The following is a 20613-nucleotide window of genomic DNA, read 5'->3' on the forward strand; positions in this document are numbered from 1 at the left end:
TCAGAATAAACCTGACAGGGCTTTGAAGTCTGTAAACCGATTCCTAGGTAACTGCTTAGAGTTTCTCCCCTCCCTGTGCCCCAAACAGCTTTTCATTTGATGTTCTGGCGCTGAGCTAATCTGAGAAACGATCAGAAACTCAACGCTATTGACAGTAGTGACAGGAGTGTCTCAGTGTGACAGCTGATTGAGCCCATCTCGCATTTCACTGACAAACTCAATTGCTCCAGTAAATCGAGTGAAAGTCAATACAGGCAGCTCCTCCTAGGGCCCTGGGTGCATCCCCCCTCCTCAAGCTCTCCCTTCAACCCCCTCACCACTGCCACCTTCTGTAGAACCCAGATGAGAGGCTCATCCCTCTATGCGATGAAAAAATAGACCCAGAGCTCATGCGGGCTTCAAGGGCAGCAATGCAGCACTGACCCTGCTGACATGACCCTGGTTTATATTAATTATCCCAATCTACCTTTTTTTTTTTTTTTTTTTTTTTTTTTTTTTTTTCCCTCTTTTTTTTAATAGAGACATCTAGAAAATCAAGGTTCATCCTAAATCCTCAGCCCAGGCTTCTGGTGTAACAGCTGGGCAGCACTGGAGGTGCAGGAGTGAGGTGTCAGCATGCTGGGTTTAACAAAAGGAAACACGGGCCTGTCTCTGCTGGCTTTCCCTGGTGTAGATCAGCAGTAAAAGTCAGCTGTGAGGAAAAAATCATCTCATAAAGGTAAAAGAGGTGGCAGAAGAGGCTCAAGCCCATTGCAGATGGCAATCTTATGTTGGCAGTGAGTAACCAGGCAATTAAGTCGGTGACTTAACAGGCTTTTTCCATGCTTTAATTGTCAAGCAGGGGTGTCTGTGGCTTAGAGTAAGCAAACCACAAGGCAGCCTAAGCACCAGGCACAGGGAACCTGAATTTGCCCAGAAAGCAGTGTAGGGAGGAAGACTACATGGTGAGGAGCATATGCAGACTACTGTTTGCAAATGGAAATCAAATAGGTTGGCATTACCAATAATGAAGTGTGATGTTGGCGTGGTTTCTGTATCTCAGATTTCAGCATGGTTTATTTTTTATAGAGGCAGCTTCCTCGTGCAAAGTGTTGGCATACAGGCTGCTGTCAGGGAGGTGGGGAATGGGGAGGACAGGGTTTCTGGAGGGCACAAGAGCCCTTCCCACCTGCTGGGATGGGGTGGTGAGCAGTGGAGATGGAGCTCCAGGAGAGTAACGTGAAATTTCATAGGGACAAATGGCTGAACTATTAATCTTGTTGACAAGAGGAGTCAGGGAAGATGCAGGAGGAGAGGGTGAGGAAAGTAAAATGGTGCTGAGCAGTTATCAGGTCCTGAGAGGGCAAGGGTTAAAGACAGCAAGCTGAAAGATAGAGCTTTGCAAAGTAACAGGCTCTCTGCCATGTGGAGTCACAGGAATGAGTAATTACAGACACCTCTATCTAAATATATTCCCCTGTCCCTAAATTTGCAGAGCACCAGCTTCATCTCCACTCACCTTACCCAACAAACAGCTGAGCACACAATAGCTACACTGTCCCACCCACCTTTAAAGAAATCAACTTAAACATTACAACACCTCCACCCCAGCGTTTCGGTCTGATGCCAGGATCAACACGCTGATGGGCTGCCCGCTCTGCTCCCAACACTGCTCCCTGGCAGCTCAACACCTCAGAGCCAAAGCATCCTACAAGTTTTCCCTCCCTCCCTCCGGGCTCTGCAGGGATGGACACGTGCGCTCCCAACCAAATGACCTCATCTGGACCGAACTGAGCATTCCAAATCAAAATAAATACAGCCATATTGGAACTGGCAGTGATTTTCAAAGGTTGAAGTTGGTTCCCTCTCAGTCTTTGCTCAGAGCTTTTTATAACATTTTGTCGGCTGACAAAATAGGAGCATTTTATATTCCCAGCGCTGATACGTAGTTTATGAACTTTCAGGAAAGCTGCCTCCTATGCAGTGAATATTTTGTTTGCAAAGTTAACTCGTTAAAACACACATTAATAGAATGGGTATGGAAAAAAAAAAAAAAAAAAAAAAAAAAAGAAAAAAGGAAGCAAAAAGCAGGTGAGAAATGCTCCAAGAAGAAAAATAACAGCAATGTTTGGAATGGCTCTGCAGCAAACCTGGTCTGTTTAATGGGACCACCCAAGTGAGCAACGCCTTAAGCTCTTACTCACGTGTGCTATGTTCACTGCAGTGTAATTCAAACTCCAGAGGGGAGTTAGAAAAAGTAATAGTAGGGTTTAATAAGGGCTTAGCAGATGAGAGAAAGTACTAAGTTCCCATCAAAATTCATTCCCAAACTTGCCAGAAGACTATCATGTGATCTCAGGTCCAGTTCAGTATTGACACAGGAGCAGAGAAACAGTGCTGCTGGAACAAGCTTATATTGCCTGGACTCGCCAGAAGCCAGCAATTGTTCATCAGCTTCTCCTGAATATACTCCAGTGGGATTTTTCTGGAGGTGATTAACACTACCTCCTCTTAACATGCTCCTGATTTCCAAACCAAAAAAAAAAACCAAACAACAAAAACAACACCTAAAACAAAAAAACAAACAAACAAAACACAAACCAAAACAAAGTTAAAAAAATTAAAAACAAACAAACAAACAAAAAACAAACGCAGAAGTCTGTTTTGAAGGATTCTTAATAGAGTTGCATTTAAAAATTCTTTACAGGAAGTCTTCCTTATTTAATTAGCTAATTCAACACAAATCTTTTATGTGTCATTAATAGATCAGCTGGATTGACTGAGCCAGGACCGAGGTTCATTTCTCGGTCATAATCAAAAATAAAAGCAAAATTTAGGATTCTGTAAGTGCCAAGAAAAGACAAACCAAGAAGTAATAAAGGAAATCTAAGTCTAGAAATCTGCCTAAAATAGGAGAAGTAGATGGAGATACAACAGATCACCCAATGAAGGCAAAGCTGTGTTCTTAGATTACCACATCTATTGCTTTCTCCAGTCTAGTGGAAACACTCCTACAAGCAAAAAACAATCATTAGCTTTAGCCATGGCATCTCCAACAGCAAAGCAATAGTCATGTGCAGGATTGGCTCTATCAGTACCCTTTCTCCCTGGGATTACACTGTTTGTATCCTAGCCTCGAGGAAATCAGATGATTGATGTATAACAGCAGAGGAGGGAGGAGGGGGACAAATGGGAAGAGGGGGATGATAGTAAAATCTGGTGCCTGACATGAAACACTTAAGCACAAAACTTCTTTGAGAATATCCTATCCTGCAGGGTTGTTTATTTTTTTTGCCACAAAATTAAAAACAAGGGCTTTTCCTAGTGTCACTGCAGGCCACAGAGGATAAATCCAAATGACAGGTCTTAAGTTATGAATATGGGGAACTACAGATGAGAAGTAAAGCAGATTATAATGACTCCCCCATTTGCTCTTTGGAATATAAGCTTCCATACTGATTTTGAAATGTCCTGCTTTCATCCTAGCAGCTTCTTGAAAATGAAACTTGGGAGTTTCTTCACCTTGCAACCTGTTCAACATGATTTGATAACCATAAAAAGATAATATATGAGCATTTGCAGGATGTTACTCATTGGGAATCATTCCCTGGTTTTCTAAGTACAACCACAGAACTCCAGGGAGCATACTGGGAGATGTTTCAGTAGACTTCACTACGAAGATAGAAGTGGTTCAACTCAAACACTGCTCCTGACACAGTCACTGAAGGGAGGTATGGATGCCTCAACACACATCAGGCAGTCAGATGAAGTCAAACCATAGAAATGACCCATAAAAAGCCTAGAATAGCTCTGACCTTGCGGCACTGGGGAACAAAGAGTTCATGGAAAGTGCGTAGCATCTTCTTGCCATCCTGCCTACATGGATATTCAGGCAGCCTCAGGACTCTTACCCAAGTCTTGGCCCATAACACCTACAGACAACACAAGTATCTATATTCAAACAGAAGCTTCTCCAGCACCTCATCTTCACATGTTTTCTCATGACTACAATGTGAGCAGGTAAAACAACAAGCAGCCCAGGGCTTATTGAGAAGGACACAGGGTTGAGAAAGTTAATTTTATCATCTTTTCTGACCCTAAAACTTCAGGGTAGGGTCAAGATATTTCTAAAGAAGAAGAAAAACTAAAAGAAAAATTAAAGTGAAATCACTTAGCTAAGTTCGTAGAACAGATCAGTACTGGAGAATGAGAGCTGGTTTCCTGGCTATTTACACCACTACTCAGCTGCTGAACTAATCCTGAAGCCCTCCACAAGCAAATTTCACTACCTGAGGAAGGACAGTGAGGTTTCCTGTGGCTTTTCACTTTCCTCTCCATATTTTTCTAACAAAAGAACAGCCATTAATATTCGATCATTCTCGAATGTAAGATGCAGTTGTTAAAATGGTTTTGCACTTAACAGCCTCCAGTTATAGACTAAATTGATGGCACTTAAAACATGCCTATGAGCCATAGGAGAATGATCCCATTACAGCAGTGCCTTAGTAATGTTGTGTTAGTTAAGGCTATGTTGTCTGGTTTTGAGGGTTTATAATCCAGATATGAATATATTCTCCAGGCTGGAACCAGTTGCAAAAGGGATTGAGTTCTACAGTGAATCATATGGCTTTTTTCTTTTACTTCTTTTTTCTTTTTCTTTTTTTTTTTTTTTTTCTTCTTCCTAATTTTATATCATATTTTGGTCTGGTTCTTTTCACGATATGACATAAAAAAGGAATAAAACATCCCCCCATCAGAATGCTAATAGGAGCCATGCTACTTTTCAAGCCAGTTGAACTACCTCAGGCAAGGCTTACACAACACCCAAGTACTCCCTAGTCTTTAACATGCTGCTTTCACTGCTTAATAAACTGAGCTGAGATCTTGCAGAAACTAAATCACTGGTTGTGTAGGAAACCTGTGGTGGACTGAGGGACTCCACCTGCATCTCTGAAGGGTAGGCTGATTCTGTAGACACTGAACCACTTTTTCTTCCACCTTCTATAAAGAATTTTAGACTATAGCTTGAAAGGCTTCTCCCCTGAACAAGGATTTATTCTTTTTTTTATTATACAAAGACCATTTTGATTCTATTTTTATTTGACACAACTTTCTGAGTGTATTCCAGGACATAATATTTTAAAAACTGATTTTGACCTATCTAAAGAAACTTTAAACTCAAAGTACACATGTATCTTAGGCTGCTGCTGCCTTTCACCAAACCAGGCTCATATATTTGCACAAGAAACTTATGAAGGATGTAACAAAAATTAAAAGCATAGATGGAATAAAGGACTGTTTAGAGGGAGCAATGCTAAAATGTTCCAGTCAGCAAGGTCAACCCAACAGCAGAACAGGCTCCCATGAGAAAATCAGAGCTGCTGGAAAATTCAACTGAATCCTGTTCATTTCCATGAACAGCCAATGTCATGACTGAGTATTTGCTGAATGCAAAACAAGCATATTGGGTACAATGACAGACAGATGACCTGCTGCGATCTAGGACCTGAATTTCATCTTGTCTTGACACTGATTCTGGTACAATATAAGTAAAATAAGGGTGCAAACTGCCACCATTATGCTTGGGTAGCAGTTTCCATCCATGCGTTGGTGTGAACTGCTCCACAAAGATGCAAGCATGACACTAACCAAGGGGTGGGTCCTTCTCTCCATCTGCTACCCTCCACAAAGCACTTTCCTTGCACCTCACAGCTCTCAGCAGCTCTGAGCAGACCATTCAGTTCACATTAACCTCAGAGTAGATGGGATCTGGATTCACATGGCATCTGTCATCTAAAAGGTGGCTGACATGACCCTGCCATGGTGTCTTCACACTTTGGCATTTGCTGTGGGGAAATGGGAACAAGATAGAGTGGGAAAGGCAGCAAATGCATTTAGAATGACAGAGGATGATGGTCCTTACTCTTCTATCATAACCAAATGCACAAGCCCAGTCTTCACCTATGACTTTTCCTTAGTCATCTGCGTGCTTTCTTCGCCCTGGTGGAGTCTCCTCATAGCAGGTAAGCTGCTTAAATGGAAGGCGTGTGACTGCTTTGGAGAAGCTCATCAGTACAGCTTCTCTCTTCCAAATCTCCTCTTTGCCCATGGAGAGAGATAAGTGAAAACAATAAAATAGTTATTAAAGTTCCCTGGGACTGCACAACCTGAAATGACACGAGGAAGCTTTTTTTTCAACTGATTTAGTCCTCTTCTAGCATGGTGCTTCACATATGTCTTGAGCAGTATAAATAACCCTTTCAAACTCAGCATTTGAGGCTGACGATGACAATGGATAACACTAATTTTTCTCATGTGTGGAGCACTTTTAATTCAGAGACCTCTCAAATTTCTTATCAAAACAGTACAGCTTCCCTTCATTCACCACCAAAAGGAACCTTTGGTCAGGTTCCACTCTGAGGTGGAACAAAGGACCCATCAATGCAAGGTAGCATCACACAGCAACTTAGGGCAGGAAGTGAAGAATAATGTGTCCCACTGAAGGCACAGGATCAAGTACAGTTGGCAAAATATATTTCCTGAATGAAAGTCTGGACAAAATATCAGTGCCATGGCTTGAGTGTTCCAACTGAGGAGGGAAAGAGCCAAGGGATCATTGCTCACTAGAAAAGGTCAGAGCCCTAAATTTTACATCTCAAACAGGGGCAGGACACCATGTTAGAGCATGCATTCAGAATGGCCTCAAAAGGAAAAGAAAAAAAAAAAGAAAAGAAAAGAAAAAAAAATTGCTGATTGCTATTTCTGAAGTCTTTCTTGCCAAAAAAAAAAAAAAAAAAAAAAAAAAAGGCACTTTCAGTTTTTTGGTCCCCACCTTCCTCCAGAAAGGAAAGGCTCGATTGGACTTCAGTCTACACTGTGCTACATTTTACAGGAAGCCAAACCCATTTTGAAATTATTATGAACCATCAGAGGAGACCACAAGGTGGTCTTGAAGGGAGTACAGGACTGTTCATAAAATAAGTGAGAATAGGAAATAGGTGATTATGAAAGCTCATTAGAAATGTCAGCTTACCCATGTCATTGTATGAAAGGAGGTATAACCCACTGTATCACAGATCTATTACAGCTGAACTTGCAAAGGAGACCCATAACCTCCATCTCTTTTGTTCGGAGGCTTATATTTAGGAAGTTTCTTTCATAACGTCATCTCTCCAAAATTTACATAAATCCAAAGAAGGGTGACTTACCTGCCCAACTTCCATTTCACAACTGCTTCATTTCTACACAACAGATGAATGAAACAAAAAAAACTTTCCAAGTCACTGGGAACACAGATGCTTAGCACTAGATTCAACATTATCAAAGCGCAACTGCTTTAATGAAGATCCAGAGAAAAGGCAGCTGGTAAGTCTCTCATTCAAATATGTATTGCCCAGTCAGAACCCACTGAGAAGATATTTACAACTTTTAAAGTAGTTTCCTGAAATTAAATTTTGTCCAGCATTTTGGTTTACCAAGTGGAACATTCTTCCTCCTGCAGCATCACCAGTAGCAAGAAAATTGTGGTGGGTGAACAGAAAATCAAAGGTGGTCCACCTTGTTGAAGCCAATCATCATATTATGGGGTGAAAAACACTCTGATCTACCAGCAGGAGCAAAATAGGAAAGATTATATGGGTGTGCATTTTGGAAAGTACAAGCTTAATTTGTGGGATGAGCATAGTATCAGTTACATGCTTTTTTTTAGTGGGTGCCAGTTCCAAATGAGTTGTTTTCATCATAGTTGCTATATCTAACAGCAGCCTGAGTTCTCAAAGGACTGGATGATCAAGGACAGTTTCCTATAGTCCCATGGTTTTTGTACGACCACTTAGTTTATTTCATTCAACAAACAAAATACCTTTAAGGGCATTTACAGCCCAGACACCTCAGACATTTAAGATCCTCTCTCTTTGTTTTTGTTTTTTCGTTTGTTGGGTTTTGTTTTGTTTTGTTTACTTCCTGTTTTAGCTTTTTATAACCCATGCAGAATCCAATGATTTTTCAAGCAGAGATTCAAACTCAGCCATGAAAATGAGAAGGTGGTGGACAGAATACTTTCACTCAGTTCTCTCTTCCTGCTTTCTTTGCTCTTCTATTACCAAGTTAGCCAATGCTTTCATTTATTTTTATTACTGTTATTTATTTTAGCAGAGACAAACATTAACCTTGGGGGTGTGATCCAGTCTTGCTCAGATAGAGTGAGGGAGCCATTGCACTCCCTTATTTCGTGCTTCAGTGCATTTCCTGCTGGCAAGTGGAAGAATGCAAGGGAGAGCCAGTGAAGCTAGGGCAGATTCTCCAAAACCTGGTCTCAGCGCCCTGCCATACCCTCAAGAGACAGCGCAGTGCAGGCTGCCAAAGCTACTTAGCCCTGAAACAATTTGGATCAGGCCAGGTAGGCATTCTAATAGGTGGGTTTACTTATATACTTTTCAGCCTCCTACCTTCCCCTCCAAAGTCTCCCCCTTGTTTTTTAAGACGGGAAATTACCAGTAGCCCTAAGCACGTAAAATTTGACAGCGGTTTACCAGATAATTTGTATTGCGCCCTTTGTCTTTGCTGGTACTTTTATTCTTCAATAAATTCCTTCAACCATTAAACAATGTTACTCCCACAACAACATTAGCAGACATCAAAAGATTATAGCAGGTTTCCTCCAAGTTTCTACTGCTACCCTCCAGGTATTGAAGAGATAGATGGAGACAAAAAGACATTTTTCTTTCCTTTACTCTCTTCTAAAGGATTTTTGTCCTGGATTTCCATACTATCAATGAAAATATTTTTAAAAGTAATTACAGCAGGTTTTAGGGGATGGGAGTTAGAAGGGATTGGTAAACTGGTTTCAATCCAGCACTTAGGTCACTGCTTTTGCTGAAATAAGAATGATATCCATTGGTACCACTACCTCAGCTTCTTTAAAAGAACCTGTAGTGCTAGGAAAACCAGAAAAAGATGAATTAAAGTCATCTCAACTCAAAACCCTAGTGACATAAGTGATAAAGAAGAATATTTTTTCATATGTATAAATATATATATATACATATAGTTATATATATACAGGCCTTGCAATTCCCAGTCCAGTGACATGGGGAGAGAAGATGCACTCTTCACAGCTTTGTGCATGATGTGAACAGTGCTGCATACCTCACCTCAACAGAGCAGAACAGTGTATCTCCAAAGAATCCCAACATCCTCAAAAAGTTAGTTGGTTTGGGATCTACTTGGGACAACTGCAATCCCAGAGATCTAATGCCATCTGTGGTACTGAAATCTGCTGCAGCCACTAGGCCTAAAAAAATTATTCTTGCAAGGACTACACATGCACTAGGTTATACTAGTTATACCCAAGCTTTAAAAGCAAACACATACAAAAACATTGGAGAGATTATTTCATCCCCAACACTGAATTCAACCTTTGGAAAGAGGCAAACTCTCAGGAGGCTCCAGGGGAAAGGAGGACACTCAGATGAGGCTGAAGAAGCCCACAGGGGAAGCTGCCTATTTCATTTCTGGAATGTGGACCATGTGCGTCTATTTTTAATTTTGAACTGAGCTCCTCTGTCTCCTGCCAGAAGTCCTGAGCCCTGTGCTGGTGCAATGAGAGCACTGTCCCAGCCATCCCCTTAATAGCTATTACTTCTTAATAAAGACCAGCACTTAGGCAAGGGATGAGGTTACTGTCTGAGGGGTCATGATTAATAATGATTAATCTGATCCTTGCCAACATGAACTGGATCTGCCATTCACTAAATAATTACTCTGCAGCATGGATACCATTTCCAGAGGAGGCATACATTTGTCATATTAAAGCCAAAAACAAACACACAGAAGGACAGGAGGATCTGACTTCTCAGTAACACTTGAGCTCACACAGGGCACCAGAAAAGTTAAACAAAGAGAAAAAAGAAAAAAAATATCAAAGCGTAAAAGAAGTTAAACATTGATGAGCTGCCTACCTTTTGGGAGAAGCAGTGGAAAACAAATACAATTAAACTCTGAGAAGAGCAGAGCTGCATGTGCTGAGAATATGGAGTGCTCTGCTACTTTTGGTTCTCAACCTCTGCATACCTGCAAACAGGCACATTATTTCCACACCCACACAATTTCCTCATGTTTTTAAATGACATTTTTCTTTCCTCAGAAAGTACACAAAAGAAATTACACCCTGGGAACCATCTTTCCTGCTTTATGTTAATATACTACTTAGCACAAGGAAGTTCTGGTCCACAATTGCCATTCTTATGCAGCAACTCACCTCAAATAATATGCAACAGTAAAATAATTTATGGGGAGGCATAAATTACTGGGAAACTAATAACCACTCTTAAGAGCATATTATGAGCCATACAATTACAGAAGGACATTTGTGGTACAAAAACTTGGTTCTGGGCCTTGGAGCAGTGATGAATTTCACTCACACAAAGCACACAAACAACTGGCAATGGTGCCAATGGCAGCCAAGGACACACAGGCTTTGCTGCCAAAAGGTGGCCCTATTTTGGGACTCCTCTCAGTCATTCTGTTTCACCCACTCAGAGCTCCATCAAGACCATCCATGAAGGAAGGGATTCGAGTTCTTCAGTGCACTCAGCTGTTTTTCAGGTTTTCAAAGCATTTGTGGGATTTATATGGCACTGCTTACCCTTCTGCCTCAGCTTGTAGAGTCTGATTTGGGCTGAGAGGCCACACGACACCAGTTGCTCTCCTGCCCTAGTGCAAATCCAACATAAAGGTTGGGTTCCTTGTGACTGTTGTGAAATCCCAGCCCCATGTGACCCTATTTGGACTTGTGCCCTCGACAGTGACAGGGCCAGGATTTACACACTGGTGACTTGCACCATGGAAAATACCATGCAGATAAGTGCCTTTAGATGACAGACTCAGGGAAGCTGGTCTCAGGTCAAGGAGGTTAAGGTGCCTTCTCTTCCAGATGCATACTGAAGAAATACCAGTAAATTAAATCCTCAGCAGTGGGGTCATGGCTTGGTTCAGCTGGGGATTTTCACTGGTGGAGCACTGTGTCTAGGATCTTTGAACAGTTTCCCAAATTATTTGAAAGAATTAAAAAAAAAAATAGAATCTTTGCAAAGCTTCACAGAAATTCACAAAAATTCAGCTGAAAACTAGCTCGTTAGCCACCAGCCTTTAAGTAGCTAATGGTAGAAAATCCACATACCTATGTGTTTTCACATGAAAAAAATGAAAACTAAGTTGTATTTTCACACAATTTTATAAAGGCATCATGGGGAAATGCAAATAAAGACTGAAAGAAAAAGAAGGGAAAAGCCCCAACAATAACAATGAAGATAAATCTTTAATTTCTGAGACAGCGCACGAGAGGAGGGGGCAAAACCCAGCAAATAGAATTAAATACAGTGCAGTGTTTTTCCCCTTTACAAAGTGAAACAAACTCTTCCTAAAATAACACCTCCTTGGTTTTCTGGCAATTAGTGTCCTGAAGGATTAGCCTACAATCGTCAGCAAGTGTTTGCCTTTCCCAGCCGATGTCACCATACAAGTCTGTGTTTATCTACAAGGCCCAGGGGATAATTTATAAGCTGAGCTGAGGTCCTGCATTCACAGACAAATGTTCCATGCTGCCACCCACCCTCCTGTGCTAGTTTCCTCCCCATCCACCTCCTGTCCCCTGAAATACTGACAGGACCAACAAATACTGACAGAGGCACAACAAATGAGCTTTAAAGCCTCTGGAGTAGGCACTAGCCTGATAAGTTGCCGAGCAAAAAAAGAGCGTCTGAGAGGGTAAATAAGTCTGTAGATATTAAAAATTAGATTTCAGAAAGAAAGCAAATGCAAATAAAAAGTTTTTACTGTCCTAGAAAACATTGAAGAGGATGGGATTGTTTTTTTCCCTCCAAAAGCTATTGCCTAGTCTGTAATTAAAATCATCAATGGGTTTTAGGTCCAACACTTACGGTTTGTTAGAGATGATGTTTTGTAAAACCTCTCTGCAAACAAGGTGTTCTCATTTAATTTTTAATCTCCTCTACAAGTGATCTGACCCTGATCTTGTCATATTGTAAATCAAGAGTGCATCAAAATAAAGAGTAAAATCAGTAGAAGTGTTTAATTTCTAAATAATTTTTCTCCTGATGTATTGGAACCTCAACATGAAAAAAATTAACTTCGATTTGAAAGAGTGAGAAGCTAGTCTTTAAAAAAAGTAATATTAATCTTTGTGTCAGTGGTAAATTGATAGTATGGCTCATGACAATGCATTTGTTACTTTGAAAGTATTAATGTAAAAAAAAAGCAACATCAATGCAAGATTTAGTCCTACAAAGCATTTATAAATGTGACCACTGCTGCTCACATCAGAATTCACCACATGATAGCTAGATCTGCTCTCAGATCTCAGCTATGATGAACAAACAAGGTTCAGAGATATTATCATAATTAAAGCTGATGAACATATATGTTGAAAACAATTTTTTTTTTCTTCCTGAGAACTCATCCCTTTTCCCATCAGTGAAATACCAGGAGTTTCTGGAGCTTTGCAAACACTTTCTGAATCTGCTTCAGATCTCTACCTGGTCACAGGTTGTTCTCAAGGTACCTTAGAGAGCAAAGTTATTTGACCTTTGAGATAACTGCTACAGTCTGCCTCATTTAACATCAGATGACCTAAGATTTATAAAAAGTTCCTGCTCAAATTAAATTTTGTTTCAGCTTTGGAGTGAATGATCTATGGATTCAAATTTCCCTTTAGCTATGAAGCCAGAAAGAAGTGACAACTGAAAAATGAGGGACAAACTCTGAGTAAGTGCAAAGCCAGAGAGATCTCTTCTCTCTCTGAACAGACCTCTAGCTGGCTGTCATTCATGTGTAGTCCACCTGACTTGGAATTATTGTACCCCACAAGGGGTCCCACTGACATCAATTTGACCAATTTCAGAATAAGGGCCTGTTCATTCCAAGTAATGAATATTGAAATGCAGCCACCAGTTTTCTGTTTGTGAACAAGCTTTTACATGTCTATCATGAGGAACCTCAGTAAAGAATGTTCTTGTGATGGTGTCACTTTGGAACAAAAGCATGCAATGAATGGCACGTTTCTCTGTAGCTATCACCCATCCAGGCAGCTACAGTATGAGACCAAAGGTTGCATGCATTTAGCCAGCATGAAAATGCAATATTCTTTAAGAAAGGCATTGCCTGGAGTGGATTTTTATAAAGAAACAGAATTAATGAATAAATAAATCAGATGGGAATAAGTCAGGCTATGGCATTACCAGCACCTAGTGTAATGAATCCTTGATCTTGCTTGCGGGTTTTTCTACGAATAACAAATATAACAACATTAATGCTGCATCATTGCCAGCCACGTCAAAGACTCTGATTGTGTTAAGGAACCCCGATATGCAACAGCCCAGTTCAAATCAATAAGATGTTAACGTGTTCTTTAATTTCCATCAGTTAAGGTACATATTGACTGACCTGATCTGAGTCTTTCACTTGTGCATTTTTCCCTTTTCTGCAACCACAACTCATGAGCAGTTTCGCATCTCCAATGACTTTTCCCTACAAGAGATAAAGCAAGAAAAACATCGGTACAATCTGAACAACCAAAGACCAAGAAACTTGTATTTATGGCCAGAGGCAAGGGAAAAAGAAACATTAGGGAAGTCAATCCCTGCAGTGCTTGGAGATACCCTTCCACATATTTATGTGTACTTCCCAAGATGCCAAAGAGACTTTGTCAAAGGCCAAACATCACAGCATCATCCATGTCACATAAACAAGGGCAGAAGGAAAGGAAGACGTGTAGAAATCCACAGTAGGAATGTAAACGAGACAAGCTAAAAAGGAACAGGTTATTTTAACCCCATGTTTTCATGCACATACATGAAGAGGAACGAGTCTACTACACTCAGGCAGTACAATTATAAAACTGGAGTGAACTGAGATAAAGCTCTTGCACCAGCATTTCTGTTCATCATTACCTTGTTAGTGCTTACTAGATGCAGCAAAATTTGGAAAAATAAAGCCTACAGGTGTTACACTCCCATTTCAACAACTGGTTCATACTGGCAAATCCTTGACAAGATTTAAAAAGCCCACCCTGACTCAACACTGCTGTATCCTGGCACAGACCCTACTGTGCTGATAAAACAGCACTGGGGCCAACAGGGACTTCCAAAGAAACAGGGTCCCCTTTCCCTTCTTTTGCTCACAGCCAGTAGTTTTGGAAATATACTTAGTTCAAATATCTCCTTTTCACTGACAAACCATCAGGTTGACTGATCATCATTGGAGCAGCAAGGTCCCTCACATTAACCTGGTTCTTTTCTTGGAAGAATTTTAATTGCTTTGGTTATTTGCCACTGTGGTTTTGGATCTTATCAGACTTGGATGTCTTGATTAATCACCACGGCAGACAGGGGCTGGGATCCCAGGTTTGGTTTAGAAGTTCCTTGAGCTCACACAGTAACACAGCCCAGTTGAGTCCCTGCAAATCCATCATAATTACTTGCTTTCCCACAGACACATGCTCACAAAGATGTTGTCTTTTTTTCAGAGTGTTTCTGTCAACTGCTGAAAAATAAACAGTCTCAGCATCTACTGGGCAACAGAGGGAGAATCTGCTCATGTGCAGCCATGGACAGTCACAAGATTTCAGCTGAGTGAGTTTATATGGAAAAGAACACTTCAACATTAAAGCAGTTAGTGCATTTAGCCAAGTGGAAGTGCTCTGCCCTAAATGATGAGGAAGGAAAAGGGCATGATTAAAGGAATTGCAGCCATTGTTCAGTGTCAGGACACAGCAGAGAGATGACCTTTGGTGGCAGGAATGACAAACAGGTGGATAAACTTCTGGTCAGCTCAGTGAGCCTACAACCTGCCAGGTGTGGTGAGGTCTCTTACTTGGTGACCTCAGCATCTCTCACAAGTAACAGCAAGGTCAGACAATGTGTAGAAATTATCTTTTCTCCTCTAAAAGTAGGGGAAAGATCCACAGAAAAGACTGTACCTACACCTGATACCTAACCAAAATGCCTGATATTTGTGCTGTTGATTGCAACCTGTCAAATTTCAAGTTTTTCAGTAAACTGCTTGCAACTGACTTCCTATCATGTTGCTTCTCATTTATTAAAGGTATTTTGCTTTGCCTCATTACTACAGTCCCTTAGTAATTGGTCTGTAATGTCTGAAATTTGAAAACCATTCCCCAGAAAGAAATGCTTAAGCTAAATTTAAAGCAGTTGCATTTGGTTCTTATGTCAGAGACAGGAAACTGAGGTACAGGGAGAGATTTATCTGTCTAACCAAAGGGACTTCCCAGACACCTCACAGTATATGAGACAAGTTAGAGATACAAAAGGACCTAAGTGAGTCCCACACATTCCTAAAAGGCAACGGGACACCTTAGGCTGCCTGTTGCAGCAACATACACCTGTGTTTAGGAAACTTCATACATGACTTGATAGTGGTTAACTCATCCCAGATCCACTGTAGACTCCTTACGTTGAAAACGACACTCCAGCCCTTTTTAAACCACAGACCAAGGACAACCTCCCAGTTTTAGACCTTTTTCTCTGGCTTTTAGGATATATTTTTGTGCAACCTGAGCTCATGACAACCCACAGCCATGTTCTCCTGTCCAGTGAAAAGTATCACCACCTTCATTGAACAAAGAATGGCATACAATTTCTTGGAAAATTAATATCAAAAGGGACATATGAACCCAAAACTTGTTAGTTTGTTCTTTCCCTCTAGCATTACAATATAGGGGCTTTCATTCCCTAAAAAGGCAACTGAAAGCCAGGTGCTGAATGAATAATTCCAGCTCTTTTTCCAGCTGCAAATGCACAGGGGTTCATCAACTTCACAACAAAGAATTTCTTCCTAATGTCTAATCTAAATCTCTCATCTTTCAGCTTAAAACCATTCTCCCTTACCTTATTGCTACACATTCTCGTCAATGGCCCTTCCCAGGTTTTCTATAGCCCCTTCAGGTACTGGAATGTCCTCTAAGGTCTCCCCAGAACCTCCTCTTCTGCAGGCTGAACAACCTTAACTCTCTCAGCCTGTGTACAGAGCAGAGCTGCTCCAGCCCTCATGGCCTTCTCCAGACTCACTCCAAGAGCTCTATGACTTTCCTGTGCTCCAGAACTGAACACAGAACTGCAAACAGAGAGGTCTCACAAGAGCAGAGTAGAGAGGGGGAATCTCTTCCATGGCCCTGCTGGGAATGCAGCCCAGGACATAGGTGCTTTCTGGGCAGCCAGCACTTATTTACAGATCCTGGTGAGCTTCTCATCATCCATGACCCTCAAGTCCTTCTCCTCAGAGCTGTTCTAAATCCATTCTCCTCCTGGCATCTTTTTGTGCTTGGGACTGACCTAACCCAGGTTCAGGATTTCTCACTTGACCTTGACGATCTTCATGAGGCTGGCATGGGCCCACCTCTCCAGCCTGTGCATTGCCCCTCTGGATGTCCTTCCTTCATCTTGTCAACCACATCACACAGCTTCATGTCACCAGCAAACTTGTTGAGGGTGCATTTGGTCCCACCATTCATGTCTCACTGATAAAGATGTTAAACAGCACTACTAGCTAATAGTAGTAGCTAATTAGCTACTACTTCTATTTTCTTTTTATTTTATTTTATTTTTTTAGGAAAGCCTATTATAAGCAGTTGTTTAATTTGGGGATAGGTGTCTAACATTAGGCAGCTAAGCTGAAAGGCAAGGGGAAAAAAAAAGCATATGGACAACATTTGCAGCCAGTCGCAACTCTGTTCAAGAGCAGATGGAGGCCTTGTCATTCAGGGGTTTCCTTGCATACATGAGGCAGTTCAGTGGAGATAAGGAAAGGGGCTTCTGTTTGGATGCTTCTGTCTGGAACCAGATTAGAAGAAAGCACGCTTTTCTGCAGCACACGCCTCGTGTTACATTAAACATGCATATGCAACTTCAGCTTTTATTCAGCAATCCGAAACAGAGCCCTCCAGGGTGCAAAGGGTCAGTGAGTTTTTGTTTGTTTATCTGCATGTTATTTTACAGTTTCTAGTGCCCAGGGAGTTTGTTAAGAAATTAAAACACCTTGCCAGGGCCTATCATACTGTGGTTGCTGCCTCCATATACACCCTTCCCTCCTTTGTCCAGCAGCACCTGATGCTTGCAGGGAAGGGAGAGGAGGAAACAGCAGAAAGGAGCTTAATCTCTCAGGGTGGTATAGATGTTCAGTCTTCATTTGTGGAGCATTCTTTCTGTGTTTTGTGGCACCTTAACAACAGGTCTGGGAGGAGCACAGTGATCTTGAAAGCTCACAGATGTATTGGTACTAAATGATCCTGTGCTCCTAATGCAGTGCTCTGGTTTAGGAGCAGGTAGGCACAAGAATTTCCCTTGGAGGAGTTCATTTTACCTTCTTCTGACTCCCACCCATTGTCAGACATGCTCCTTCCCAAGGCAAAGAGAAACAAGGTTCCTGGGTCCCATTACGTCATTCTTTATAGAGAGCCCCACTGGCCTCATTCTCCTCCTAGCACCATGGGCTCCAGTGCTTGGTCAAAGTTGACAGAAAATAAGAAAAATAATAGTAATAAGCTAAATTAGCTCCATGGGTGACAGGAGATGATCAGTTGCTAGCTTTAACCTTGAGAAACACCAAACTGTGTAATCCTGAAGTCAAAGGAGGGCTTCACACCAGCAGCTTTGGGAGATGCATAGGGAGACACGCAAATCATCACTGTGCAAGCCCTGGCACTGATGCCTTTCTCAAGAGAGGTTCCATACCAAGCTGCTAGCACTGTTTAAAGGAGTCAGACACAATGCACATGACACTGGTGTGACTCCACGGAGATGCCAGGCTTTATGGTCTGGAGGGACTGGCTGGGATTTATCAGGGGATACCATCTTCCTTCTGCCCTCCCAACCCTGTGGCTGGAAAGAGCAGCCCAAAGGTGAGCTCAGCAGAGCATCTTGCAGGACCACTGCCAGGTCCAGCTGGGCTCTGACCTCCTCTGTTCCCATCAGCCTTCCTTGCTTTTAAACAATGTCACCAAAAGTAGTGGCAATAATTTCGCCCCCAAAGCTCTCCACATGTCCTCTGTCTCTCAGCTGCTCGTTCTCTCTCCACCTCTGCTGCCTTGCAATACCCTCCAAATGTTTGTGTGTCCCCCCCCCATGTAAAACATGAGGTACAGAAAAGACAGTTGAGCCTTGGCTCAAGGCAACCTAGAGAAGAGCAAAACTTCTGGAATGGCTTTTTTCAAGTGTTTCACATATTTGGAGCAGCATGGCTCTTTAGAGAAGTACTTTCCTGAAAGCTTTCTGAAGCTGAGCTAAGCAGTGCTTCATAACCTCTTCCCTTTTCTTCTCCTGTCTTCTATCACCAAAATCACTCTCCAGCATGATACCTGCACAAACACAATGACCAATTGTGTCTGCTGAAGAATGAAAAGTGTTTTGGAAGACAATGTCGTCTTTTTCTAAGTACTCTCCATCCACCCAAGCATCCCAACAACTGCAGCCATCTCCTCTGACACCCTGCACCAGGTAGGCTGTCCAACTGTGCAGTTTTGTCTGGTGTCCTGCCACTGAATTTAGTAGTAATTTTTAAATGAAAATCATTACTGCATTTCACTGTGTTGGGCTACTAACTAACAATCTAAGAAGAACATCATGGATTTTTTTTTTCCCCCCTTGGGTCATAGTTCATTTTTTAACCAAGATCAAAACATGCATCTAGCACTACAACCCTAAAAACACTCCCCAAGGGTGCATAAATGACAGTAGGAAGAACAGCATATTAATTGTTTATGTTTTTCACCCTGTTCTGTCAGGGTGATCCACACGTCTTGAAAAACTGATGCCCAAGTGCCTACAGGGGTAGAGAGGGAGAGGAGAAAGGGGAAAGATGAAGAGAAAAGAGAACTGAATCCAAGGTGGAGGCAAGCGGCAGTACAACAGACAGCTGGTGTTTGGGTGGTGGTAAATCACCCTGAAATGAGCCTCTTCCCTCAGCTCAATGAGGCCTAAACAACAAAGGAAGGCACAGCTTGCAGCCGGACAGCCTGCTAGCCAACCACAGACACACATGACAGCTTCATTCAGGAGCCCGGAGTCAATACAAAAGCTTCGAAATCAATCCGACATCCTGTGACCTCAAACAATGCACCAAATCTTCTCAGAATTGGAGCCCCAAATGAGGGGGAGCAGCATTCAAGGGAGATCAAACCGCAGGGCTGGCATTGAAAGGGACTAAAAAGGAGAAGAATGTTCCCAGTTTATTAATGGTGAGGTCTGACCGGCTGCATCCCAGCCGCCATAGGTTACGTTCATTAAAGGGCAGCGCTTTGCACATATTATGCAGAGAGCCCAGTGAGTATGTGTGTGTATGTGTGTGTGCGCGTGAGCATGCCCCTCACTTGCTCAGGATGTGCCTTTCTGCTTAGCACTGTTGTCTCCATCAGAAATTCCTCCTGTGTGAACCACAAATGGGGTTTTTTCCCACTTGAGCCACTGTATGGGCACAGAGGCGCGCACGCCCTTGCACATACGCACGCTCTCTTTCATTCCTGAGCCTGAAAAGCATAAAAGAACTCAGACAGGCTCTTTCCAAGGAAAAAAAAAAAAAAAAGAAAGCCCAGCCTTTCACATTCCCTTCCCTCCTGGCCATGCTTTCAGCTCACACACTTGCAAAATCTATTACAAAAGGCTGAAGCATTATGCGATTGCTGCTGCCGATGGAGTTGATTGCTCCATAAATGCTTGCCCACTCCCTACATGCTACAAAGGACCTGGTCCCAAAAGCAGTGCAAACCTACAAAAAGGAAAAAAAGAGAACTGCTTTCGTTTACAGGAGTTGCCCCCTCTGGGTAGGACGGTCCCATCTGGGGTTGTTTCACCTGCAGAATGTGTCTTGTAGCACAGCACACAAATGGCACCCTTCCCCCTACAGCAACAAAAAGGGCAAGCAAATCCTTTTTATTAGCTTCCTTTTCAAGGCAGGTGGAGAAGAATAATATAGACACACAGATAAAAAAAAAAAAAAAAAAAAAAAAAAAGTGCAAGTTTCCTCCTCCTCAGCTGCCCAGTTCAAGACAGAGTGCTAATTGAGGAGGTCAGTCTTGAAAAATGCTTCTGTACTGTTCTAAGACATGAGCAGATGAAGAGAAAGGGAAGAAATTTTCTAAAGTTGTCTGAAAATTTTGATGGGCATTTCTCATGCGTTTTCAGTGAATATGTGTCAGAGCCGAATCACCTTTGTTTTTAAGGTGTCACCCTGATCTTAGGATCACACAGGTATGGCTGTGGGAGCCACACAGTAAGCAGTAATCTCTCTGAAATTTGATGAAACTCAGGTGCACAGAAACCAAAACCAATAAATGTTCCTTTAGGAAGCAGCAATTCCATCACATTTATTCTCAGAAGGTGGGGAAATTAATTTTAACTCTCCTCAAAAAAAGACTGTAATGCTTTACTTCCCCCTTACTTCACTGGTGTGCACGATTATTTTCACAGCTCTGGAGTCCTCAGAGAGCATGAGCATGATCCCTATCTCCTCCTTTGAGAAGACAGCTCTATTCTTACTGTGTGATCATGTTATCCAGATGTCAGTGGGAAACTGTGCAAAGACAAGTTTAGCAGATTCAACAAGCTT

General features: G+C 41.9%; 1 protein-coding gene across 3 annotated transcripts in view; it reads right to left on the reverse strand.

Annotated features, from left to right (window-relative positions):
* SETBP1 (SET binding protein 1) overlaps positions 1-20613 on the reverse strand; it is a 260092-nt gene that overhangs the window by 196612 nt on the left and 42867 nt on the right. For all 3 annotated transcript variants that reach the window (XM_030466771.1, XM_030466768.1, XM_030466770.1), the window contains one exon: positions 13441-13524. In XM_030466771.1, the coding sequence (XP_030322631.1) occupies positions 13441-13524 (84 nt within the window). The remainder of the gene's footprint in view (positions 1-13440; positions 13525-20613) is intronic.

The sequence above is a fragment of the Calypte anna genome, chromosome Z, assembly GCF_003957555.1.
Source record: "Calypte anna isolate BGI_N300 chromosome Z, bCalAnn1_v1.p, whole genome shotgun sequence".
In the NCBI taxonomy this organism is placed as follows: Eukaryota; Metazoa; Chordata; class Aves; order Apodiformes; family Trochilidae; genus Calypte; species Calypte anna.